We start from the raw sequence: 27,325 nt of genomic DNA, 5'->3' as shown, positions 1-27,325 counted from the left end.
GTTTTGGTGCTGTGGTTGCTGCGGAATCTGGATTGGGAAGGGTCAAGGGTGCAATTCTCCTCTAGGAAGCGGGTTGTCTGTTGACGGCCTTCTCGATGACTTTTGCCGGGAAGGGGAGCAGGGAGATGGGCTGGAAATTCTTGAGGTCCTTTGGGTCTGCCTTGGGTTTTTTGAGGAGGGCGATGAGCTCAGCGTGTTTCCAGCTCTCCGGGAAGGTGGCGGACTCGAAGGAGCTGTTGATGATCTTCCGTAGTTGGGGTGCGATGACGGAGCTTGCTTTGTTGAGGATGTGGTGAGGGCAGGGGTCAGATGGAGAGCCAGAGTGGATGGTGTTCATGATTTCGATGCTGTTGTCTTTGACGGGGGTCCAGGAGAGCAGGAGGTTGGTCGGAGGTGAATTTGTGGTGTTAGTGGTTGCTGGGTGGTGGTGGGGGAGGGTCTTGGTGAAGCTGTCGTGGATGTCTGCAATGTTGTGGTGGAAGTAGGAGGCTAGGGAGTCGCAGAGGTCTTGGGATGGCAGGATGTCATTGATGCTGGAGAGTTCCTTCACAACGTTGAACAGCTCCTTGTGGCTGTGTGCTTTGTTGTGGATTCAGCCTTTGAAGACAGTCCTTTTGGCAGCTCGGATGAGTTGGTGGTGTCTGCAGATGGCGTTTTTGGATCATACAGTTGTTTAATATGATTGCCTGTACCTCGTTCCCTGTCTTCTCGTATTACTGATCTCCAAAGCAGTTTTGTATTCGGCACACATGCACTGCAGTATGGGGAACTAGGAAAATGTGTGAGGCCATGCTGCCCAGAAGAAATAATGCCACCTGTCTGATGGAGCTGCAGTTACTTTCAAAGAAGCAATTGTCATATACCAGTAGGTGTTTTTCCTCTGATGGACACTTTCCATGAGTAAGTCTCTTGTGGCTCCTATATGCCTTATTTCTGAACTGGCTGGAGGATTGATTTTGTTTGATCTGAAAAACTAAGCTGTTGAGGGCTACAATGATGCTTCTGTCCTGCTGAAGTCTTGATGCAGAGCTGGCTTCCACCAAAAAGTCAGAAGTAAGGGTAGACCAACATCCCCCTCTCTGTTGCCACTGCCACTGCCCAGCATTTTGAAAACACTCTGGAGAACAACTTGGGGTCGAAAGGAAGCACTCAAAATTGGTAGAGAGTGACACACTTTGAAGAGGCGGAACGTCTAATGTGTTTGGATGATGGGGAACTAAAAAAGGGCATCCTGCAGGTTTATCAGTGCCATCCAATCTCCTTGGTAAAGATAGCAACAAATTTGATGGAGTACCAACATTTGAAATATTTCCTTCTTCCCCCATCCGCTGGCGTATCTGAGATCTAATACAGGACAAAATTGTAAGCTGTAACTTTTCTTCTGGACCATAAATTAACAAACCCATGCCTTTGTTTCACTGACACTTGGGAACTTTTTCAATTGTTTTCTGGTTCAATAGAATCTTTACTTCTTGCACCAGACGCATTAAGGTTCTCATTAGCACTTCAGCGGTCTATTCCGTAGACCTCCGAAGTCACGTCTGCCATATGACCGCCAGTGTTGGCATTCTGAAGACCGCCATATTATGACTGCTGGCTGCTCTCCGCCACAATCACCACAACACCGCCTGCCGTATTACGACACTGTAAAAGGCATGGCAGTGTTGTGTTGGAGCGCTGGTGGCAGAGCAAGTGCCATGGGCCCAATTCCCTCCCGGACAACCACCAGGTAAGGTGATAGTCGGGGGCCTGGTGGTGTTGTGTATGTTTGTGTGCGTGTCTGTGTGCTTGTGTGAATGTGTGTATGCGAGGGTGGGTTTTGGGGGGGGAGGGAAAGAGTTTGAGGGGAGTGTGTGTATGGATGTGTGCGTTGATGTATATAAGTATGTTGGGTGCGTTGATCGTGGGGGCTTGTATGCTCTTGTGGGGGAGTTCTGTTGTGACAGGAATTTGATTTGCTGTTGCCAGTATCCTTTCTGCCAGGGATATTGTGGCGGGGCTGCTGCCATGAAATCCCTGCACGGAAAGGATATTCCTAATACCGCAGGCGGTTTTAGGTGGACCGCCGGGTCGAAGGTGGTCAACCTTCGGCCAAGCGGTGAACTGGCTGTGATGCAGCCAGTTCACCGCCGCAATCATAATTTGGCGGTCTTGCCCCGCCAGTCTGTCACGGTCTGACCGCCACTGTGGCGGAGCAGGACTTCCAAACTCATAATGATAACCTAAGTGTAGATTTTTGAATGTTTTCAGTAGTATGGACAGAATGGAAGAACAGATTCGGATTTTGAAACCAGATTTTACAATGCACTCATCACCCAGTTACCCATTGTTATTTGCTGCAAGTAAAATGGCTGAAAATATTCCCTCTCACTGGTGTGCAATATGGTGGCAGAAACGTGAGGCAACCACTGCTTCATAGGAGGAGCTTTTCCAACTGCTGCAGAAAGTTGCAGCGTTGTCTTTGAAAAAACTGATCCGGCAAATGTTCTTGCAGCTGAAGCGGATTCTGCCTCTTCCAAAGAGTAGATGGGATTGTGCTTGGTCTTTGCCATAACTTTTAACCTTCTGGATCATCCTGCTCTTCTCAAAGCATACTGATTTATCGATCTCTGACTTAATTCTCATTCTCTGTAGTTCATCTGTATGGAAGCCAAAGAGGGAAGATCCTGAGAAAGGCATATGCAAAATTTTCTGGTGAGCCCCAGGAGACAGGTAAGCCTTATCCAAGACTTGCACCTGATGGATACTCCATGGCAAATGTTTGTTGCAGCCAGATCTGCTCAGTACTTGACTACACTGATGTTCCAGTCTGATGTAATCATTCCTTCCTGAAGGATGCTCATAAAATTCTCGGTCTTCCTTAAGAATTCTGTTGCCGAAACAGCTCCTCAAGTCCTATAGCTCCTGCACTACTGCGAGGGTAGTGCAGTGAAACTATCTACTCAGTGCTGTGGTAAAAGTGGAGCATATTTTCTTCCCTAACAAGACCATACTTTGATTTATTTTTTGAGGGTGAGCCGATGAGGTCAACCTAAAATCATTACAATGCTTTTTAGCAGCAGAAGCTACCACGGAATCAGAAGCTAGTGTCTTCTCAGGATGAGGTAGACTGTGAGACAGAGCACCCCATTTCTCCTAGCTTCTCCCTGAAGTAAAACATCCTCCCTGCTTGTGAGGTACCATTAAGGCAAATCTAAGGAGATCCTGCACTTCATGGGTTGATATTCTGGGAGACGACGACGACAAACCTCATGTTTACCCTTCTTGGATTTCTTACGTACAGACAAAGGATATCTGTTAAAGATGGCTGGAAGAAAGCTCAAAGAAAAGGTGGAAAAAGCAATATCTTTAAAAAAAAGAAAAGAAAAAAAGGAGGGGTAAAATGCAATTTCTGCATAAGATAGAAGAGGAAACATCACTTCTCACCTCTGAATCCAAACAAGGCATGGAAAAGGTGTGAAGTGATATCCATGTCATTGCACTGCCAATCTCAGCCACAAAAGCACCCCCAGGGCTAGTGCTGATGTGGAAGACTTCATCCCGTTGGAATGGCCCCAGATGCCCCTGTGGAATCAGCCTGGATGCCCTCTGTTGGCTCTTACTTCGCAAGTGGCAGGACCACTTTATACACTGCATTATCCGTTGGGATAAAGTCTTTTATTTTATTTACTTGTTTATTTTTTAATGAAGAGTGCCTTGCCATTCTTACTGCCTGTATCCCCCGCAAAGTGCTGGTCAGACTATTTTCTAAATGCAGTCAATGTAAATAAAATGCCAATGTGGGTTGTGACCGGCATGATAACTTCCTCCTCCTTGGTGGTACGATGGAGAAGATAGATGGTATGAAGAGCAATGGATTAACAAAGGGGTCACCTCGTTTGGAAGGAAAGCCAGCTTGTCCGGGATCAAACATGTATGTGAGGCAACTCACCGACTTGCCTCAATGAGTTAACTGCCACAGGGAAACGGTTTGGTAAGTCAACAATCTCAACCAAAGCACCAATGGAACATCCATCAAAAAAGTCAAAACAAGGTTGAAATTCAATGGAGCCATAACAAAGGGCATTGGGGGAAACATTCATCATTCCTGTCAAAAACCTCATAATGAATGAGAATTTGAACAGGAATGGCTAGTGTTGAAGGCAGAGAAATTCTGACCAGTTTAATGTATCCATTGAGAGTGCCCATTACACAGCCTTACTGAGGAAGCAAGAGTGCAAAGGGAAGGTCTTCCTACAAGCAAGCCTTTAAGGGATTCACATTCTGCTCTACACACCAAGCGACAAATCTATTACACCATCCAGCACGTCTTGAAGGAAGGGAGGCGAGCAGACAATGCATCAACCACAGCAGTTGGAAGGAGCTCAGGTGCTAACACTCAGTCTCGAGGCATGAATGAGGAGGCACTGGAAGTTGGTGTGCAGTATTTGTTCCTCAGACTAGAAGAGGTGGTCTGCTCTGTGAGGAAGACAGAGGTGTACCACACCATTCTCATCCAGTTTGGTGCAATGAAGAGGACATAGGCACGATCAAGGTAAACCTCCTCAGAATCTGAAGAGAATGTTGGGTTGTAGGTGAATAGTGAAAAGTTCAACCTCAACTGAAAAGTGTCTCCCCAAGTCACGCAACTAATGGAGGGGGTAGAACTCCCGACAATGGGCATTGGTGAGAGTGGCAAAGCTATTTACCCAAGGAGAGCCTTTGTAGGGCAAAGATGTGCTGTCTCAACCACTACCGGATGGAGATGCCACTTATGGTCAGCAAGTTGATGCGGCTAGAGGCTGTCAGCTGGTACTTATAGAAACAGCTAGGCAGATGGTTGGTGACTAGCCCGATCCCATGCTTGTGCACCCTAGCCAAACCTCAACGCTTCTCAGAGAACATGAGATCTCACATCTCCCTGCATTGTTTGTGTAGCACATCATGGTTAGGACAGAACATGAAGGAAGGGAGGAAGATCTTGAACCCCAGTCACATCGGTCTCAGATCGAGCTGTTTGATATGGAATTAAGACAAAAGGCCTCTGATCTCCAGGTCCACCAGATGAGCACCCCACCAAGGATGGATGCATCGATCACCACCATAATTACAGCTGTTTGTGGTGGAAAGATGCCCTTAGGTGCAGACACTGCCCATTGATGACAAGGCCAGATTTGATGCAGTATACCCCACCCTCACCATACCTCAGGCCCAGTACCACAGGCAGACCGCATAGGGATCCGAAATGGGTATTTGCTATAAGCGGTCCCAGCAAGCCTTTAACCCAGACTTCTCAGGAGGTGAAAAATCAGTACAAGTGAAGGAAATAAGAAGAGCCCTGGATCTGCTTTGAAGGGTAGAAAGAATAAACTGTTGTCAGTGTTCCAGGACAGGACCTTTACGGCTACAGTGACTTCACCAAGTTGTTTCCGGCATCAAGTTGGAGTTCGTGCTCCTTCCCGAAACAAGCTAGCTATGGAAAAGTATACAGAGCCAGACTAGTACATGGTGATATTCAACAGGGTAGGAATGTGTATGTGGAAGTATCCATTAGAAATATATGTGCTCAAATACCAGGGTAGTAGGTTGACAATGGTAAACCAACCCCGTTGGTGTTCAAGGATTCAGAAAAGTGTGACAGATAACACAACCAGATACAGGACTTACTTACTAGGTTAGTAGTAGGTTACCAGCAACAGCTGCTCTGGAATATGGTACTTACATCAACAATAGGGCAGCAGCCATATTTTTTATCACTGATTTTGCAGCAGGTGGTTCCATCAGGACATGAGGATCCATCACCACAGAGCACCCTTGCTGGTGTATTATTCTCTGCAGAAGAAAACATGTTTTAGATTAATTGCACTCCATAATGAACATTGTAAAAGGTACTCCCCTGCCTGCTGTACTCTGGTCCCTCACCTAGCACATTTGACCCTGCATATTCCTTGGTTTGATCAAACGCTCTCTTGGAAACATATAAAGGACAAGACCAAGGAAGGGAAGCCAACACTCAAATTTACAGACTACATATAATCGGCTGCCCTCAGGATTTAAACAATCAACTGTAGATTTGAGCAAAGCCACAATTCACATCAAACTCCAACATCAATAAACATCACTAAACTGCAGCATTACAGGTGCATCCTACTAGAATCATCACTTAGCTCTATGCATTAATGTGTACATGTGTTCAGGGAATTGTAGTCATGTCTTACTTGCTCTGAACTAATTAAAACCACGCTTGATAATGATCTGCAACAAAAATTCAGAGAACCCAGAGTGGTGCCCAAACGACAGTGCTGCTGAAGAGCAAAAATGACACTGAAAATAAAAAGCCTGAACAGAATGAGCAGAACGCATGCTGCTGGGACGGAAAAGTCCTCTGAATGTAAGAGACGTGTACCCTGCTCTGGGTGCCCAGCAAGGTCATGGTCTGCATCCCAAATACTGATTTTTATGCCATAGGCTATCACAGATCATATGTGCACAACATGGCATAAGCTTGTCTCCTGGATTGTCGTCCTGTTGGACAGGAGAGGCACCCAAAAGGCTGCCCTTATAGTTGTGGAAGGCTAGCACCTTCCCCAGACATTAAGCAGCATAAGCACATTGGTGGCAGTGAACCTTGTACTGACTAGTAGTAGTGAACTGGTCCTTTTTACCCTATGTCACTGGAGTGAGGCCTACAGGCTCACTCACCTTCTTAAAAGTTTACATGCTAGGTGCTTAACTTACGCCTTGGCTACATCAGGTTGATGTGTGTGTGTTTATGTGTGTGTGTTTATGTGTGTGTGTTTATGTGTGTGTGTTTATGTGTGTGTGTTTATGTGTGTGTGTGTTTATGTGTGTGTGTGTATGTGTGTGTGTGTGTTTATGTGTGTGTGTGTGTTTATGTGTGTGTGTGTGTTTATGTGTGTGTGTGTGTTTATGTGTGTGTGTGTGTTTATGTGTGTGTGTGTGTTTATGTGTGTGTGTGTGTTTATGTGTGTGTGTGTGTTTATGTGTGTGTGTGTGTTTATGTGTGTGTGTTTATGTGTGTGGGTTTATGTGTGTGGGTTTATGTGTGTGGGTTTATGTGTGTGGGTTTATGTGTGTGGGTTTATGTGTGTGGGTTTATGTGTGTGGGTTTATGTGTGTGTGTTTATGTGTGTGTGTTTATGTGTGTGTGTGTGTGTGTTTGTGTGTGTGTGTTTGTGTGTGTGTGTTTGTGTGTGTGTTTGTGTGTGTGTTTGTGTGTGTGTTTGTGTGTGTTTGTGTGTGAGAGTGTGTGTTTGTGTGTGTGTTTATGTGTGAGAGTGTGTGTTTATGTGTGAGAGTGTGTGTTTATGTGTGAGAGTGTGTGTTTATGTGTGAGAGTGTGTGTTTATGTGTGAGTGTGTGTGAGTGTGTGTGAGTGTGAGTGTGTGTGTGTGTGAGTGTGTGTGTGTGTGTGAGTGTGTGTGTGTGAGTGTGAGTGTGTGTGTGTGAGTGTGTGTGTGTGAGTGTGTGTGTGTGAGTGTGTGTGTGTGAGTGTGTGTGTGTGAGTGTGTGTGTGTGTGTGAGTGTGTGTGTGTGTGTGAGTGTGTGTGTGTGTGTGAGTGTGTGTGTGTGTGAGTGAGTGTGTGAGTGTGTGTGTGAGTGAGTGTGTGTGAGTGTGTGTGAGTGAGTGTGTGTGAGTGAGTGTGTGATAGAAACGTGCTGAGTGCATGTGTGCTCACAAGAAATACACTACAAAAAGGGGGAAGTGCACTACAGTGTGCATATGGTAAGTTTGTGCTTGCAGTGTGTGAGTTTTAAATAACACACTGGTACAGTACGGAGAAACTGCAGTACTGAACAGTGTGAGCAGACAGTGCGTATGGTGCATGTGGATATGCTGATGGCGGCATAGTAACAGTACTAGACAGTGAGTGTGCTGTGGATGTACAGCAAGTGCAGAAGTGCCTGCACTGGTACATTACATGGAGAACCTTGGGTTCCATTTTGGGAAGCCTAGACCTGCCTGGTGAAAACACGAGCAGAGGAATCTACCCCAGACAAAGAACAGGGAAAGATGTGCATTTCAAAGAAGCAGAACCCCACCATAAAATTTGAAAGACAAGACACTAAATTACATTTTGTGTCTGGATAAAGACTGCAAGTAGGGGAGTGTGAGACCCCATAACATGATCATCTGCCGAGCAGCCAGGAGGGGCTGCTGTGGACTGAGCTAAGGTGTGTGAAATTCACTACCGCAACAATTGGGCCATCGCCGGTTTGCTGTATTACTTCAGCAACCCCGTATGACAGGAGGGGCCGCAGTGGACATCAACAACAGGTCAGAGTGACCAGACTTGTGAGTGCTGTATTAGCGACCCTGTATGCCAGGAGGGGCCACTGGAGATGCTGAGGCCAAGGGTCTCGGCTGTCACCAGAGACCATGAAACTGCTGCTGTGACCAAGGTGGGACCAGCCCGCATTCTGTGGACTGCACCGAAGGAGGTCCGAGGATCAACAGGACACCGCTAGAGCAAGGAGACCGATTCGACCCCCCACCACCACCAAACCCTGTGGACTAGAAAGAGACACTGCGCTATCACTGGAGCAGGAGCCAACCAGATAGTCCGATCCAGCCGGCAGCGTGACTAGAAGGAGAGAAGTCTGAGCCTGCCAGGTGCCGCCGCGTGTGACTGCGCATAGCCCAACTTTGCATATCCGGAGCAGGATTGTGCCGCACCACCGAAGGGTTCCATACCACTGTAGCGGGAAGGCCAAGAACTGGGCCTTTTGGAGCATTGTTGTTACAACGCCATAGACTAGTGACTGAACTTACGAACAGAGTCCGAGGGGAGAACTCTTGAGTACAGCCTAAAAGGTTACATTCCGTGGATGCGCCCATCAGCGAATGGGGAAATCACATCAAACCTGTTGTACTGGAGGTGGGAGGACAGGGTGGCCTGAAAACTACTAGAGCCCCGGCCTCAAGATGGATTTTGAATGTCGTTCACTTTTGCACGTGTAGAGTTAGAATTAAAATAATTTATACAAAAACAAGTATTTGACTGGACATTGATTTACTGTTCACGCTCTCTGTGCCAGTTATGAGTTGTGTTCACTGATCAGTATCTGCGTTCCCCCCGCCCCCCCCCCCCCCCACCCCCAAGGAGTTTGACCATTTATCTAACAGTCAGGCACAGAAGAAGGTGCACTTGGCCCAGTTGAGCAGGAGCCATAGTAGGCCAGGCCCAGGACATAAAGATAAAAGGCCTCATACACCACAGTTGGGCCCAGTAACTGGCTTGCCCCGTGGCCCTCTGCACAGGGTTCTGACATGCACAAACCTTTTGCCAGTGCTTAATTTGTTAAGGAAAAAATGCCAGTACCCAGACCACTGATCAGAAACCCGTGGCCATTTCAATTATATTTCAGTGTGCCCAACAGCAAAGCTGCATAGTCTTAAATCCACCTCATGCCTCTAATTCACTGCCAGCCACACACTGCCCCATTTATATCTCTCTTGCAGGTTCTGCTTTTTCCCTTTGTGACATTTTTCTGTCTGTTACTCCTTATTACTGCTTCACATTTTTTTCCCCGCTCGTCTTGCTAAATGTCTGAGGTCGAAATATAAGTGCTGGTCCCCAAATATGAGTGCCAGTGGGCCCCACCAGCAACCACCGGCTCAGATTAAGCACAGACTAGCAAAGAGTTTTCTACTGCCAAACTGTGCCAGGGAGATAATTAGCAGTTTCCCTTTCGCCAACATATTTTCAAAACTATACAGTGGTGGTTTCAACATTTTAAACAGCGGCAGCACCAAGGCTGGGTTGTATCCACATGATTTACTGGGGCTGGGGGACAATGTTTATACTTATATTATGGGGAGTGTTCCATGTCATTCTTCAAATCCACATTTTTGCAAAATGATGGTTTCACTGATAGAAGTAGGGCAAGTTGATGTCCTACTGTTTCACCATTGGCAATTTGGAAAAGGATTGTGCAGCACCTGCACTGGTGATCGGCTAAGTAAGAAATACAACCAACACCGACCGTCCTGATGATGGCATAACCCAGCAAAGATTTGTTCAAGCATAAACCTAAATTTGAGTACTTTTGTGAAAAAAGCAGAGTTTCTTCATTAGGGTTAGTTATGATGCATGTATATTCTCAGATAAACAAAGTTACTTACCTTCAGTATGTCTCTTTCTGGTAGAGACTCTACCCACACATTCATCACCTTTTGAATACCCTAAGGGCGCAACTGGATCTAGAAACATGAGCAGTACCTTTTGGCTGTGTCCATATATTCTTTCATTTTCACCAACATCATGTCGATCTATGATCCAAACAGGTGTTCTCAGTCAAAGGAGACATTTAGCAGGTGCTGCTGTACTTCATAGTGAAAGCCAGAAATACTGTGCCAGGAACATCTTTGGGGCAGGACACTAGTGTTTGTTCCTCATGTTGCAGCATATGCCACATGTAGAGCACATCGGATGTTGGCACTAGAGGATTTTCCCTCTTGGACCAACTCCTCCCATCTTTTGTGGATGGCTTCTGGCAAGTGTTTGACCAGCTGCTCCATTTCTTTCCAGTGGTATCTGCTGTATCTGAACAGCCCCACTGAACAGGTGACGTGCTATCGCGTAGCTGCGCGAATAGCTAAACCCTTAACAGCTCAGCAGGTTTTCTTACTTAGTCTGGTACCAAGAAATCCCTGCTGCGCTGGATAAAGGCAATTTTTTCTGGCTGGATGAATGACTAAATCTGGCAGAAATGTGGCCTTAATGTCAAAGGACGCTTCTGGTGCCACCTTTTACTTTTTTTTTTCCAACTCTTTACCATGTCCTTAGATTTCTCTGCTGCATACTTAGTCATGCAGTTAACCATGGAAGGAACTGCACTGAGCATTCCCTCAAGACAGGCTCCACTATGAAAGAAATCTTCTTCCACCACTTGTAGTTTAACCTTCTGGTGCTCAGATGTCCTTGGAAGACCGTACAGTGTACTGTGGTGTTGTCCAGTGGAAAAGGTTTTACTGGATAGAATTCCAAAATGGCCCTTTCTGGGGGTCCACCTTATAACCGTGCTGGGGGTTATTTCCAATGTCCGAAGGGAAAGGCTCTTCACACTGATCAGGAATGTCTGAGAAATGCTCAGCATCAGAGTCTGTGTGCAGGGAAAGTTATGGTGACTGTGGTAGTGGTGGTGTGCTAGGGGCTCTTGACTTGTGTCTTTATAGAATAGTTATGATATGGTCTCCTCAAATGAGTTTTCTTGATTGGGCCAGTCCTGCTGGTGTCAGCTGTGAATAGAAGTGCAATTGACAGAACCTTTTTCTGCCCAACATCTGTTGGTTCTTGCAACAGTACAGGCACAATAGGTGCTGAGACTGGTTTAGAAGACTACTTTGGTGCCCGCTTTGATTTCAATCAATCAGCATTTGTAAAGCCCGGCACGGTCACCCCTAGGGTATCTGGGAGGGTGCCAAGTCTCAGTCAGCCTGCCAGGTCCTGAGTTTCTTTTTGAAGTATGACAGGAAAGGTGCTGTTTTGAGGTGGGTGGGCCGGTCGTTCCATATCTTGACAGCATTTATGAGAGGGAGCAGACCCTGTTGCGACTACGATGAATGCTTGGGGTGTGCATGAGAGCAAGCGAGGAGGAACACAGGTGTCTTGAGGGTAAGATGGAAGTTCAGTCAATGGTTGATGTAGGGTGTCCTTGATTGTGTAGGTCCATTTAGGGAGGTCCAGGACTAGTCTGGCTGCTGCATTCTGTATGGTCTGGAGTCTTGAGGGGCTGAGAGGAGATACCTGTGTAAAGTGCTTTGCTGTAGTCGAAGGCCTGGGTGGTGTTTCTGGTGTTCACTGGGATCCATCTAAAGATTCTGCAAAGCATGCGAAGGGTGTGGAAACAGGAGGAGGAGATTGCATTCCCTTGTCATTTCATGGTCAGTTTGTTGTCGAGGATGATGCCTAAATTGCGTACATGGTCTGTGGTGTAGGTCCGAGTTCTGCTGGCCACCAGCTGTGGTCCCAAGCAGAGGTGCTCCTACCGAAGATCAGTACTCATGTCTTGTCAGTTGTTTGAGACATTTGTCTCTCATCCAGGTGGCTACATTGGTTGTGGCGTTGAAGAAGCTGGTTTTGTCGTTGGAGGGGTCCTCAATGACCAACAGGATTAGTTGAGTGTTGTCAGCGTAGATTATGTTGAGTCCATGAGATCTGATGACATTAGTGAGGGGGTCATGTACATGCTGAAACGGGTAAGGCTGATGGAAGATCCTTCGTGTACGCCGCATATGATGTGCGCTTTGTATTGCTTTCAATATACATCTTGAGATCACTATGCTGAGAGAATGTCTGGCGTTAAGGCTCTTCTAGGTCCGAGAGACAGGGACAGTGTTTGATGCAGACTGTCATTGTCTTTTCAGGGACAGGCTTGGAGCTGGAAGCTAGACTCTCAATGCCAGTCCTTGCCCTGGAATTAAGATTCTAAAGACCTTCTGTGTGGATAGTTTAGGTGGAGTGTGGGCTTCACTTGGACAGAGAACAAGGTTGCGCTCCAAAGTTAGTGTCCTCTAAGGGCACGTATTCTGGACTCAAATGATTGTGCTTTTCTGGTTTACCCAATTGGCCTCACTTCTGTCATTGTATGTCCCCCTCAAAGTATTCGCTGCTGGGCTCGATCAATGGTTTGGGAGAACTTTGGCACTGTATTGTGCAGTGCAACAATCACTTCTGTAAAGAAAGTTCTTATAGTTAAAGACCTAGCAAGCAAAATAGTTTGATTTCTCATGGTCTCCTAGTAGACAAAGGTTACAGATCCTTAGCTGGTCTTACAGCGGGAACTTCCTGTTGAATTTACTGAATAACTGGCAAGGTGTTTCTCCATTACCCACACCCCTACCACAAGTCATTATACTATAACCTGGCCCAATTCTGAAGCAGCTGACAGTTGGATAGCGTCTACAAGTCAGATGTACATAATATTTTTGTGCTCACTATCGCTCAGATTCAGAGTTTGTGAATGCAAAAGTGTTTTTCGCAATGAACTAAACCCATTTTCTTATATGAGAACACGTTACTGACTGTAAAAAAAAAAAAAGGTTTAGAAGGGCAGACAATTGGGAGGGCAGCATTTAGGGCATCCATTCAATATATTGATTCATTATAGTATGTATCAAAGTTTTGCAATTCGAATCTGGCTGTAGCACTGAAATTTTACTGACTGGGGGTGGTAAGACACTCACAAAAGGAAAGGACCTATTCCCATTTCTAAACATTAGGGAAAAAGAAAAAACAAAAGCACAAGCAGTGGTCTACGGCATCACTGTCTACCAATTTTTTTATAAAAAGAAATGTACTTAAAAAACAATTAGGCATATGGTGGCTTGCTTACCCGAGCAGGCCACAATACATGCAATGGTCACCATCCGGATTTGCGGCATGCCTTAATTATTGATGAGATAGATCAGATGGTGACCCAGTACAATTTGGAATTTTGTGAACCGATTTGTACATACCCCAAAGTGGGACGGGTATACCCAAATGGGAGTGCCGCCCACAAGGTGCCACCGCAATCAAGCTATACATGGCTGAGTCCTCATTAGGGCAAAACCGGTCCTCGGTTGCTTGTGTTTGAGTTCAGGGAGGTCCTGGCTTTGCAGCCTGCACTGGACTGTTCCCACTAGAGCAGGGTCAAGACTGATTTGCATATGGTTGGGTCTAAACTGAGGCGGAATGGTGTGCAAAATAATGGACCGGGATACAGCCCGATTAATTACCAGTGGCTGAGATTTATTTAAGCATTAGATCCATCACTTTTTGTGAATTTTATTTGTACATAGGTCAGTCTGCAAAATTCCTAACAGGTCACAAAAATAGTGGTCGCAATTTGTGACCAGTATTTTGTTTTGTACATCTGACCCAATAGGATTTGCAGGAGACAATTCTTGTCCTTTGAGACAACTGATTGGATTCTGTTTAGTGACCGTCAGATGCTTAAAAAAAATAAAATAAAAATAAAAATAAAAATAAAAAAAATGAAAGCACATACAAACCAGATGTCCAGTTTTTTTTTTGTTTTTTTTTTGAGGTGAGAGAGAAGGGGATGGCCTTTGATCGTAGCTCAGGTTAGCCACATGGCCCTTGAAGGCCCAGCAGCAGTCCCCTGGACAGAGTAGGTGGAACTCTGTCTGTTGGATGCAGCTGGACTTAAGAGTCCTAGAATCGAAAAGAGACAAGCATCTTGAAATGCCTGCTGAAATGGACAATGGGGACACAGGTACCAACTGCAGATCGAACTGCTGAACAGGATAGCCATCTATCATCTGGCCAAGGTGGTTCCAGAACTACCCAGCTGCTCATGACATGAGGAAAAGTGCGGCTGCTGGATTATCTCAGCTTGGATTCTAGCAGGGCTTCAAGGGCGAGGAGCACGGAGTCCTTCCCCTCTAGCTGGATTCAGGCTCCCACTGTTGTGGACTCCGAGGGAGCATCCTGTGGTTTGTCCCTCAGAGTAATGCTGGATCTGCATTACTGGAGTGTGGGGAGGCTGAGGAGGGGTTTGCCAAGGGACAGAGGGGAAGGAACAGGGTTGATGATTAGAGTGATGGACATGGTTATCACTATGGGGACTGTGTGTTGCACCTGAGAACCTGTTTGCAGCAAATGCTGAGGAGAGAGTGATGCAAAAGCTCAGAGCAATGAACCGGATTTAAATGCTGTTGTACTTATCCAACGTAAAGGTGCTCTTTGGGGGTGGGAATAATACTCTTATACCTGAGTGGTGGAACCAAAAAACATCAGCAGAAGTGCTAAGCTAATAAAGACATCATCAAGATCCTGAATATCACAGCTGGTCTGCCCCCACAGGAGCGCTGATCACAGTTAACGACTGGCAGGTAATTTGAGCAGAGGGCCCCAAAGGCTGAAACACCTCAACATTGAGGGGTTATGAGTGAGGAGCCAGAGCTCAGGGGGATGGTCACAGCTGAGAGATTTTAAGAACTAAGGAATTGATTCTTACCTGCAATCCCAGTTCTCTCTCAGGGGAATCTCCAATTAAGTCATAAGGACTGACTAGTCCCACCCACACACAGGGATCCCAGAGCACTTTTTCATACTATACCTTCTTAAGTGTAGATATTTGCCTTTCCTCAGGAAGGCCTGTAGAAACCCACAAGACGAGAACATTGTGCAGCCTATAAGGAAGGCTATAATGGCAAATTTCTTCAAATTGCTTTTAAAACAGGTTACAAATGGAAAAGGTCACTTACCCAGTGTACATCTGTTCGTGGCATGAGACGCTGCAGATTCACATGCTGTGCATTATCCTGCCATCTAGTGTTGGACTCGGAGTGTTACAAGTTGTTTTTTTTCAAGTCACGAGACCGAGGGACTCCTCCCTTTCGGCTCCATTGCGCATGGGCGTCGACTCCATTTTAGAATGTTTTCCCCGCAGAGGGTGAGGTAGGAGTTGTGTTTACAGTAAAGGTGCCCATGCAATGGAGTAAGTATGTATGTACATAATGTGAATAAAAATAGTATATATTTACAAATTTACAAATTTCATTCAACTTATGACTGCTACAGGCTCCCGGGGAGGCGGGAGGGCGCTTGTGAATCTGCAGCGTCTCATACCACAAACAGATGTACACTGGGTAAGTGACATTTTCCGTTCAATGGCATGTGTAGCTGCAGATACACATGCTGTGCATAGACTAGTAAGCAGTAATCTCCCCAAAAAGTGGTGGCTTAGCCTGTAGGAGTTGAAGTTGTCTGAATGAAAATGTCACTTACCCAGTGTACATCTGTTCGTGGCATCAGTTGCTGTAGATTCGCATGTTTTGCATAGCTCGCCATCTGGTGTTGGGCCGGAGTGTTACAAGTTGTTTTTCTTCTAAGAAGTCTTTCGAGTCACGGGACCAAGTGACTCCTCCTTTTGTCTCCATTGCGCATGGGCGTCAACTCCATCTTCGATTGTTTTTCCCCCGCAGAGGGTGAGGTAGGAGTTGAATTGTAGTAATAGTGCCCATGCAATGGAGTGACTAAGTATGTACCTATTTAAGGTTGAGATGATACATATACAAATAGTTGAAGGTAACTTCCAAACTTCTACAGGCTCCCGGGGAGGCGGGTGGGCACATGCGAATCTACAGCGACTGATGCCACGAACAGATGTACACTGGGTAAGTGACATTTTCCGTTCGATGGCATCTGTCGCTGTAGATACGCATGTTTTGCATAGACTAGTAAGCAGTTATCTCCCCAAAAGCGGTGGCTCAGCCTGTAGGAGTTGAAGTAGTTTGAAATAATGTTCTTAATACGGCTTGACCTACTGTGGCTTGTTGTGCGGTTAACACGTCTACACAGTAGTGCTTGGTGAATGTGTGAGGCGTAGACCATGTGGCTGCCTTACATATTTCTTGCATTGGGATGTTTCCTAGAAAGGCCATGGTAGCACCTTTCTTTCTGGTTGAGTGTGCCCTTGGTGTAATGGGCAGCTGTCGTTTAGCTTTAAGGTAGCAGATTTGGATGCATTTAACTATCCATCTGGCTATACCTTGTTTTGATATTGGGTTTCCTGCATGAGGTTTTTGAAATGCAATAAATAGTTGTTTAGTCTTTCTGATGTTCTTTGTTCTGTCAATGTAATACATTAATGCTCTTTTGACATCTAATGTATGTAGTGCCCTTTCAGCTACGGTATCTGGCTGTGGAAAGAACACTGGAAGTTCCACTGTTTGATTTAGATGGAACGGTGAAATAACCTTTGGCAAAAATTTAGGATTAGTCCTTAGGACGACCTTATTCTTGTGTAGTTGTATAAAAGGTTCTTGTATTGTAAACGCCTGAATCTCGCTTACTCTTCTTAGGGAAGTAATGGCGATGAGAAATGCAACCTTCCAGGTTAGGAACTGTATTTCGCAGGAGTGCATGGGTTCAAAAGGTGGACCCATAAGTCTAGTTAGGACAACATTTAGGTTCCATGAAGGAACAGGTGGTGTTCTTGGTGGTATAATTCTCCTAAGGCCCTCCATGAATGCTTTAATGACTGGTATCTTATATAGGGAAGTTGAATAGGTAGTCTGCAGGTATGCAGATATTGCTGCAAGGTGTATTTTAATGGAAGAGAAAGCCAGGTTAGATTTTTGTAAGTGAAGCAAGTAACCCACTACATGTTCTGGAGTTGTGTGTAATGGTTGTATTTGATTAATATGGCAGTAGCAAACAAACCTCTTCCATTTACTTGCATAGCAGTGCCTGGTGGATGGCCTTCTGGCTTGCTTTATGACTTCCATACATTCTTGGGTAAGTTGTAAGTGCCCGAATTCTAGGATTTCAGGAGCCAGATTGCTAGATTCAGCGATGCTGGATCTGGGTGTCTGATCTTTTGGTTGTGTTGTGTCAACAGATCTGGCCTGTTGGGCAATTTGATGTGGGGTACTACTGATAGGTCTTGCAGCGTTGTGTACCAGGGTTGCCTTGCCCAAGTTGGTACTATTAATATGAGTTTGAGTTTGTTTTGACTGAGTTTGTTTACCAGGTAAGGAAGGAGAGGGAGCGGAGGAAAAGCGTAAGCAAATATCCCTGACCAGTTCATCCATAGGGCATTGCCTTGGGACTGTTTGTGTGGGTATCTGGATGCGAAGTTTTGGCATTTTGCGTTCTCCTTCGTCGCAAACAAGTCTATTTGAGGTGTTCCCCAGAGTTTGAAATAGGTGTTCAGAATTTGGGGGTGAATTTCCCATTCGTGGACCTGTTGGTGATCTCGAGAGAGATTGTCTGCGAGTTGATTTTGGATCCCTGGTATAAATTGTGCTATTAGGCGAATTTGGTTGTGAATTGCCCAACGCCAAATTTTTTGTGCTAGCAGGCTTAACTGCGTGGAGTGCGTCCCCCTTGCTTGTTTAGATAATACATTGTTGTCATGTTGTCTGTCTTGACGAGAATGTATTTGTGAACTATTATTGGTTGGAAAGCTTTTAGTGCTTGAAAAACTGCTAGAAGTTCTAGGTGATTTATATGCAGTTTTGTTTGATGTACATTCCATTGTCCTTGTATGCTGTGGTGATCGAGCACCCTGTCATGGAAGCATCTGTTGTTATTACATATTGTGGCACTGGGTCTTGGAAAGGCCGCCCTTTGTTTAAATTTATTAGAAGCGAGAGGTAAGTTTGGCGGTCTATTAACACCAGATCTAGAAGATGACCCTGTGCTTGAGACCACTGTGATGCTAGGCACTGTTGTAAGGGCCTCATGTGCAGTCTTGCGTTTGGGACAATGGCTATGCATGAAGACATCATGCCTAGGAGTTGTAATATCATCTTGTCTTGTATCTTTTGTGTTGGATACATGCGTTGTATGATGGTGTTGAAATTTTGAATTCTTTGGGGACTTGGAGTGGCTACTCCTTTTGTTGTGTCTATTATGGCTCCTAGGTATTGTTGTACCTTGCACGGCAGAATGTTGGATTTCGTGAAGTTGACGGTGAACCCTAGTTTGAAGAGGGTTTGTATGATCTGATTTGTGTGATTTGAGCACTCTATTAACGAATGGGCCTTGATTATCCAGTCGTCTAGATATGGGAACACATGTATTTGCTGCCTTCTGATGTGTGCAGCGACTACCGCTAGACATTTGGTAAAGACTCTTGGTGCGGTTGTTAATCCGAAAGGCAGTACCTTGAATTGGTAATGTATTCCTTTGAATACAAACCTTAGGTATTTCCTGTGCGATGGGTGTATTGGTATATGGAAATACGCGTCCTTGAGGTCTAAAGTTGTCATGTAGTCGTGTAGTTTTAGCAATGGTAATACTTCTTGTAGTGTGACCATGTGAAAGTGGTCTGATTTGATGAATGTGTTCACTATTCTGAGGTCTAGGATTGGTCTCAGCGTTTTGTCCTTCTTTGGTATCAGAAAGTACAGTGAGTAAACTCCTGTGTTTATTTGTGTGTTTGGCACTAATTCTATTGCATTCTTTTGCAATAGTGCCTGCACTTCTATCTCCAGGAGATTGGAATGATGTTTTGTCAAATTTTGTGCTCTTGGTGGTATGTTTGGAGGGAATTGTAGAAATTCTATGCAATAACCATGTTGGATAATTGCTAGAACCCAAGTGTCTGTAGTGATTTCCTCCCATGCTTTGTAATAATGACTTATTCTTCCCCCCACTGGTGTTGTGTGGAGGGGGTGAGTGACATGTGAGTCACTGCTTAGTAGTAGGGGTTTTGGGGCTTTGAAATTTTCCCCTATTCCTAGGGAATTGCCCTCCTCTATATTGTCCCCGAAAACCTCCTCTGTACTGTCCCTGGTAACTGGACGGTGTTGCCTGTGAGGTGCTGGCTTGTGTGCTCTGACCCCGAAACCCCCCTCTAAAGGGTGTTTTACGGAATGTGCTGTAATTCCCTCTGCTCTGCGGGGAGTAGAGTGCGCCCATGGCTTTAGCAGTGTCCGTGTCTTTTTTGAGTTTCTCAATCGCTGTGTCCACTTCTGGACCGAACAGTTCTTTTTCGTTAAAAGGCATATTGAGAACTGCTTGCTGAATCTCTGGTTTAAATCCAGACGTTCGGAGCCATGCATGCCTTCTGGTAGTTACAGATATATTAATTGTCCGTGCAGCTGTATCTGCAGCGTCCATGGAGGAGCGGATTTGGTTGTTGGAAATAGTCTGTCCCTCCTCAACTACTTGTTTTGCCCTCTTTTGTAGTTCCTTGGGCAGATGGTCAATGAGATGTTGCATCTCATCCCAATGGGCTCTGTCATAGCGCGCAAGTAGTGCCTGGGAGTTAGCGATGCGCCACTGGTTTGCAGCTTGTGCTGCGACTCTCTTACCAGCTGCATCGAACTTGCGGCTTTCTTTATCTGGGGGTGGTGCATCTCCAGATGTGTGGGAGTTGGCCCTTTTCCTAGCTGCTCCTACAACGACAGAGTCTGGTGGCAGCTGTGTAGTGATGAAAACCGGGTCTGTAGGAGGCGCCTTATACTTTTTTTCCACTCTTGGTGTGATTGCCCTACTTTTGACCGGCTCCTTAAAGATTTCTTTTGCGTGCCGGAGCATACCAGGGAGCATAGGCAGGCTTTGGTAGGAGCTGTGGGTGGAGGAGAGTGTGTTGAATAAAAAGTCATCCTCGACCTGTTCTGAGTGGAGGCTTACATTGTGAAATTGTGCTGCTCTAGCCACCACTTGAGAATACGCAGTGCTGTCCTCTGGTGGAGATGGCTTCGTAGGGTATGCCTCCGGACTGTTATCTGACACTGGGGCGTCGTATAAGTCCCATGAGTCTTGATCTTGGTCACCCTGGCTCATGGTGGTGTGAGCTGGGGAATGTGATGGAGTTTGTGCTGGTGAGACGTTAATCACAGGTGGAGGAGAGGGTGGTGGGGTAACTTTTTTCACCACTTTTGTTTGTGGGGTTTGTTCAGTTTGGAACTCCAATCTTCTCTTTCTTCTAATAGGGGGAAGGGAGCTTATTTTTCCTGTCCCCTGCTGTATGAAAATACGCTTTTGCGTATGGTCTACATCAGTTGATTGTAGCTCTTCCTCAAACCTATGCTTTTACATTTGGGAGGTTAGCGAGTGCTCTTCTGTATAAGAGCCTGAAACTGGGTCGGTTGCAGTTTGTTTTGGCACCGAAACCCTGTCTGCATGTTTTTTCGGCTCCGAGGTGACTTTTTTCTTTTTCGGGGCCGAAACCTCTTGACGTCGATCTTCGTCGGTGCCGCTGTCTCGCCGTCAAGCCGTGTCTACACCGGTATCTCGGTGTCGATGCTTGTCTCCAGCACTTTCTCGGTCCCGAGAAGGCTGCGTGCCGGTGTCTCGACCGGAGTCGGACGATCTCGGCACTGTTTGGGCCTTTTTCGGTGCCGACGGTCGGTCACCGAATTTATGGGTCGAGCCATGGCCTGGTGGCAGTGGCGTCCCCTGGGCCTTGTAAATCTTCTTCTGAGTGGCTTTCGACGTCTTACTCACGGTTTGTGTATCGTCGAATCCTTCGGAGTCCGATTCTTGGATCTAAAAGGTTCCCTCCTCTTCTTGTTCCTCGAACTCCCGGTGGGCTGTTGGCGCGGACGCCATCTGAAGTCTTCTGGCTCGACGGTCTCGGAGTGTTTTTCGGGACCGGAACGCACGACAGGCCTCGCAGGTGTCTTCACTGTGCTCAGGTGACAGGCACAGGTTGCAGACCAAGTGTTGGTCTGTATAGGGGTATTTATTGTGGCATTTGGGACAGAAATGGAACGGGGTCCGTTCCATCGGCGTTCTTCTGCACGCGGTCGGGCCGACCAGGCCCCGACGGGGGATCGAAAAAATTACCCCGAAGGGCACCGGAGCTCTTCGATCTTAGACGCGGTGTTGAATCTAACTACGCCGATCCCGAACGCAACAATACCGACGAAAATCTGCCGAAATTAGCTATCTTTCCGTTCCGAAACTCGGAGCGACAGGAACACGTCCGAACCCGATGGCGGAAAAAAAACAATTGAAGATGGAGTCGACGTCCATGCGCAATGGAGACAAAAGGAGGAGTCACTCGGTCCCGTGACTCGAAAGACTTCTTCGAAGAAAAACAACTTGTAACACTCCGGCCCAACACCAGATGGCGAGCTATGCAAAACATGCGTATCTACAGCGACAGATGCCATCGAACATAATGTTCGTAATACAGCCTGTCCTACTGTGGCTTGTTGTGTTAACACATCTACACAGTATTGTTTTGTGAATATATGAGGAGTAGACCATGTGGCTGCCTTACAGATTTCTGTCATTGGTATATTCCCTAGAAAAGCCATTGTGGCGCCTTTTTTCCTAGTGGAGTGCGCCTTTCGTGTAATAGGTGGATCTCTTTTTGCTTTGATATAGCAGGTCTGAATACATTTCACTATCCATCTGGCAATGCCTTGTTTGGATATTGGATTACCTGCATGAGGTTTTTGAAAGGCTACAAACAATTGTTTTGTGAAACTTTTTTTCTATCAATGTAATACATTAGTGCTCTTTTAATGTCTAACGTATGTAAGGCTCTTTCGGCTACTGAGTCAGGTTGTGGAAAAAAGACTGGGAGTTCCACTGTTTGATTTAGGTGGAACGGGGATATAAAAATTTTGGTAAGAATTTGGGATTTGTACGGAGAACCTGTTTATGTATTTGTATAAAGGGTTCTTGTATAGTAAATGCTTGTATTTCACTTACTCTTCTAAGAGATGTGATAACTTGGAAAGTAGCCTTCCTGATAGCTAAGTATTGCATCTCACAGGAGTGCATGGGTTCAAATGGTGGTCCCATGAGTCGCGTTAACACAATATTGAGGTTCCACGAGGGGACTGGTGGTGTTCTCTGGGGGTATGATTCTTTTTAATCCCTCCACAAATGCTTTGATGACAGATTCTAAAAAGTGATGTTGAATGTGTGATCTGCAGATAGGCAGATATTGCTGTGAGATGTATTTTAATTGAAGAAAAAGCTAGTTTAGATATTTGTAAGTGTAATAAGTAGCTTACAATGTTTTTTGCGGAAGCATGTAGTGGTTGAATTTGATTATTATGGCAGTAATAAACAAATCTTTTCCATTTGTTTGCATAACAATGTCTTGTAGTAGGTTTCCTAGCTTGTTTAATGACCTCCATACATTCTTGTGTAAGGTCTAAGTGTCCACATTCTAAGACTTCAGGAGCCAGATTGCTAGATTGAGCGATGCTGCATTCGGGTGTCTGATCTGTTGTTTGTGTTGAGTTAACAGATCTGGTCTGTTTGGCAGTTTGATATGAGGTACTACTGACAGGTCCAACAGTGTTGTGTACCACGGTTGGCGAGCCCAGGTTGGTGCTCTGAGTATTAGTTTGAGTTTGTTTTGACTCAATTTGTTTACCAGATAAGGAAGGAGTGGGAGAGGGGGAAAAGCGTAAGCAAATATCCCTGACCAGCTCATCCATAACGCATTGCCCTTGGACAGAGGGTGTGGATACCTGGATGCGAAGTCTTGGCATTTTGCGTTTTCTTTTGTTGCGAATAGGTCTATTTGTGGTGCTCCCCATCGTAGAAAGTAAGTTTGTAGGATCTGGGGATGTATTTCCCATTCATGTGTTTGTTGGTGAGCTCGACTGAGATTGTCGGCTAACTGGTTTTGAATACCTGGGATATATTGTGCTATTAGGCAAATGTGATTGTGAATTGCCAAATGTTTTGTGCTAAGACACAGTTGTGATGAGTGTGTCCCTCCCTGTTTGTGGAGGTAATACATTGTTGTCATGTTGTCTGTTTTGACAAGAATGTGTTTGTGGGCTATTAGTGGTTGAAATGCTTTCAATGCTAGAAACACTGCCAACAGTTCCAAATGATTTATATGGAGTTGTTTTTGGTGAACGTCCCATTGTCCCTGTATACTGTGCTGGTTGAGGTGTGCTCCCCACCCCATCATGAAGCATCTGTTGTGATCACGTATTGAGGCACTGGGTCTTGGAATGGCCGCCCTTTGTTTAAATTTATAGGATTCCACCATTGAAGCGAAAAGTGTGTCTGGCAGTCTATCAACACTAGATCTTGAAGTTGACCCTGTGCTTGTGTCCATTGTGTTGCTAGGCACTGTTGTAAGGGCCGCATGTGTAGTCTTGCGTTTGGGACAATGGCTATGCATGAATACATCATGCCTAGAAGTTTCATTACAAACCTCACTTGGTAGTGCTGGTTTGGGTACATGTTTACTATTATATTTTGGAAGGCTTGTACTCTTTGTGGACTTGGAGTGGCAATCGCTTTTTGTGTGTCGAGTGTTGCTCCCAAGTATTGTTGTATTTGGCACGGTTGTAGATGTGAGTTTTGGTAGTTTATAGAGAACCCTAGTTTGTGTAGTGTTTCTATAACGTATTGTGTGTGAAGTAGACACTGTTGTTGAGTGCTGGTTTTTATTAACCAGTCGTCTAAGTAGGGGAATACGTGCATGTGCTGTCTCCTTATATGAGCGGCTACTACTGCAAGGCATTTTGTGAATACCCTTGGGGCTGTTATCCCGAATGGCAACACTTTGAACTGGTAATGCACGCCTTGGATTACAAACCTTAAGTATTTTCTGTGGGTAGGATGTATGGGTATGTGGAAATATGCATCCTTGAGATCTACAGGGAGTGCAGAATTATTAGGCAAATTAGTATTTTGACCACATCATCCTCTTTATGCATGTTGTCTTACTCCAAGCTGTATAGGCTCGAAAGCCTACTACCAATTAAGCATATTAGGTGATGTGCATCTCTGTAATGAGAAGGGGTGCGGTCTAATGACATCAACACCCTATATCAGGTGTGCATAATTATTAGGCAACTTCCTTTCCTTTGGCAAAATGGGTCAAAAGAAGGACTTGACAGGCTCAGAAAAGTCAAAAATAGTGAGATATCTTGCAGAGGGATGCAGCACTCTTAAAATTGCAAAGCTTCTGAAGCGTGATCATCGAACAATCAAGCGTTTCATTCAAAATAGTCAACAGGGTCGCAAGAAGCGTGTGGAAAAACCAAGGCGCAAAATAACTGCCCATGAACTGAGAAAAGTCAAGCGTGCAGCTGCCACGATGCCACTTGCCACCAGTTTGGCCATATTTCAGAGCTGCAACATCACTGGAGTGCCCAAAAGCACAAGGTGTGCAATACTCAGAGACATGGCCAAGGTAAGAAAGGCTGAAAGACGACCACCACTGAACAAGACACACAAGCTGAAACGTCAAGACTGGGCCAAGAAATATCTCAAGACTGATTTTTCTAAGGTTTTATGGACTGATGAAATGAGAGTGAGTCTTGATGGGCCAGATGGATGGGCCCGTGGCTGGATTGGTAAAGGGCAGAGAGCTCCAGTCCGACTCAGACGCCAGCAAGGTGGAGGTGGAGTACTGGTTTGGGCTGGTATCATCAAAGATGAGCTTGTGGGGCCTTTTCGGGTTGAGGATGGAGTCAAGCTCAACTCCCAGTCCTACTGCCAGTTCCTGGAAGACACCTTCTTCAAGCAGTGGTACAGGAAGAAGTCTGCATCCTTCAAGAAAAACATGATTCTCATGCAGGACAATGCTCCATCACACGCGTCCAAGTACTCCACAGCGTGGCTGGCAAGAAAGGGTATAAAAGAAGGAAATCTAATGACATGGCCTCCTTGTTCACCTGATCTGAACCCCATTGAGAACCTGTGGTCCATCATCAAATGTGAGATTTACAAGGAGGGAAAACAGTACACCTCTCTGAACAGTGTCTGGGAGGCTGTGGTTGCTGCTGCACGCAATGTTGATGGTGAACAGATCAAAACACTGACAGAATCCATGGATGGCAGGCTTTTGAGTGTCCTTGCAAAGAAAGGTGGCTATATTGGTCACTGATTTGTTTTTGTTTTGTTTTTGGATGTCAGAAATGTATATTTGTGAATGTTGAGATGTTATATTGGTTTCACTGGTAATAATAAATAATTGAAATGGGTATATATTTTTTTTTGTTAAGTTGCCTAATAATTATGCACAGTAATAGTCACCTGCACACACAGATATCCCCCTAACATAGCTAAAACTAAAAACAAACTAAAAACTACTTCCAAAAATATTCAGCTTTGATATTAATGTGTTTTTTGGGTTCATTGAGAACATGGTTGTTGTTCAATAATAAAATTAATCCTCAAAAATACAACTTGCCTAATAATTCTGCACTCCCTGTAATGTTGACAAGTAGTCCTGTTTTTTGAGCAAGGGAATCACGTCTTGAAGTGTTACCATGTGAAAGTGATCTGATTTGATGTACAGATTCAGTGTTCTGAGGTCTATGGGTCTCAGTGTTTTGTCCTTTTTTGGAATTAGGAAATACAGGGAGTAGACACCTGTTCCTTTTTGATGGTTGGGTACTAGTTCTATTGCTTGTTTTTGTAACAATGCTTGGACTTCTAGTTGTAACAGGTCTAAGTGTTGTTTGGACATATTGTGTGCTCTTGGGGGCACATCTGGCGGCAATTGTAGGAATTCTATGCAATAACCATGTTGGATAATGGCTAGGACCCATGCGTCCGTAGTTATGTTTTCCCAGTTGTGGTAGTATGCGGTAAGTCCCGTCCCGTCCCGGGTGTTGAGTGGTGGGGGTTTGTGACATTGAAGTCACTGTTTGGTTTGAGGTGTTTTTGGGCTCTGAAATTTCCCTCTTGCCTTTGGGAATTGTCCACCCCTGTATGTTCCTCGAAAACCTCCTCTTTGATACTGGCCCTGATATGTGGGTCTGACTTGTGAGGTGGAAGGCTCTGTGGTTTGGGAAGGAAACCCCCCTCTAAAGTGCAGCTTTCTAAAAGTGCCTCTGCTCTGTGGGGAGTAGAGCGCACCCATGGCTTTGGCCGTGTCTGTGTCCTTTTTGAGTTTTTCTATCGCCGTATCCACCTCCGGCACAAAAAATTGCTCTTGGTTGAACGGCATATTCAGCACAGCTTGCTGGATTTCTGGTTTAAAACCCGAGCTCCGTAACCACGCGTGTCTACGAATGGTTACCGCAGTGTTCACTGTCCTTGCAGCTGTGTCTGCCGAGTCCATACCAGACCTTATTTGGTTGTTTGAAATCATTTGTCCTTCATCAACAACCTGTTGGGCACGTTTTTGGTACTCCTTGGGCAAGTGCTGAATGATATGTTGCATCTCGTCCCAATGTGCCCTGTCGTAGCAAGCCAGTAGAGCCTGAGAATTGACAATCTGCCATTGACTGGCTGCCTGTGCTGCCACCCTCTTGCATCGACTTTCCTTGTCAGCGGTGGTGAGTCTCCTGAGGATTGGGCGTTTGCCCTCTTTCGGGCTGCTCCCACTACCACTGAATCTGGAGTTAATTGCTGTGTTATAAACACAGGGTCCGTTGGGGGAGGTTTATATTTCTTCTCCACCCTAGGCGTGATGGCTCTGCCTTTTACTGGGTCCTGGAACACCTGTTTGGCGTGTTTTAACATGCCTGGTAGCATTGGCAAACTTTGGTATGAGCTGTGAGTGGATGCCAAGGTGTTAAACAAAAAGTCGTCTTCTATGGGCTCTGCATGCGTTGCTACATTATAGAATGTACCTGCATATATGCTGGCGACTGCATTGGGGGTGTTGCTACAGGGGACAGGTGTGGCGAATGCAATGGTGAATGCTGTGGCGAAAACCTTGGTGGTGTTTTGTCTTTTGCCACTTTTGCCCTTGGCTGCATTTCCATCTCCTGGAATGCTAGCATTCGCTTCTTTTTTAATGGAGGAAGAGTATGGATTTTCCCCGTGTCCTTCTGTATGTGCAGCCTTCTCTGGGTATGGTCTGGCTCTCCCATGCCCAGTTCTTGTTCAAATCTGTGCCCTTGCATCTGACTTGAAAGGCCGTGCTCTTCTGTATAGGAGACTGTTTTCGGCTCCGAGGCTGCATGTTT

At 45.5% G+C, this 27,325-nt stretch overlaps 1 protein-coding gene across 19 annotated transcripts in view; it reads right to left on the bottom strand.

Annotated features, from left to right (window-relative positions):
• The window catches only part of GRN (granulin precursor), a 1,029,241-nt gene that overhangs the window by 640,789 nt on the left and 361,127 nt on the right, over positions 1-27,325 (bottom strand). For all 19 annotated transcript variants that reach the window (XM_069237890.1, XM_069237896.1, XM_069237897.1 and 16 more), the window contains exon 7: positions 5,702-5,811. In XM_069237890.1, coding sequence (XP_069093991.1) covers positions 5,702-5,811 — 110 coding nt within the window. The remainder of the gene's footprint in view (positions 1-5,701; positions 5,812-27,325) is intronic.

This window comes from Pleurodeles waltl, chromosome 6, assembly GCF_031143425.1.
Source record: "Pleurodeles waltl isolate 20211129_DDA chromosome 6, aPleWal1.hap1.20221129, whole genome shotgun sequence".
Classification (NCBI taxonomy): domain Eukaryota; kingdom Metazoa; phylum Chordata; class Amphibia; order Caudata; family Salamandridae; genus Pleurodeles; species Pleurodeles waltl.
The sequence above is the reverse complement of the archived record's forward strand: the minus strand, read 5'-3'. Positions and strand labels throughout refer to the sequence as shown.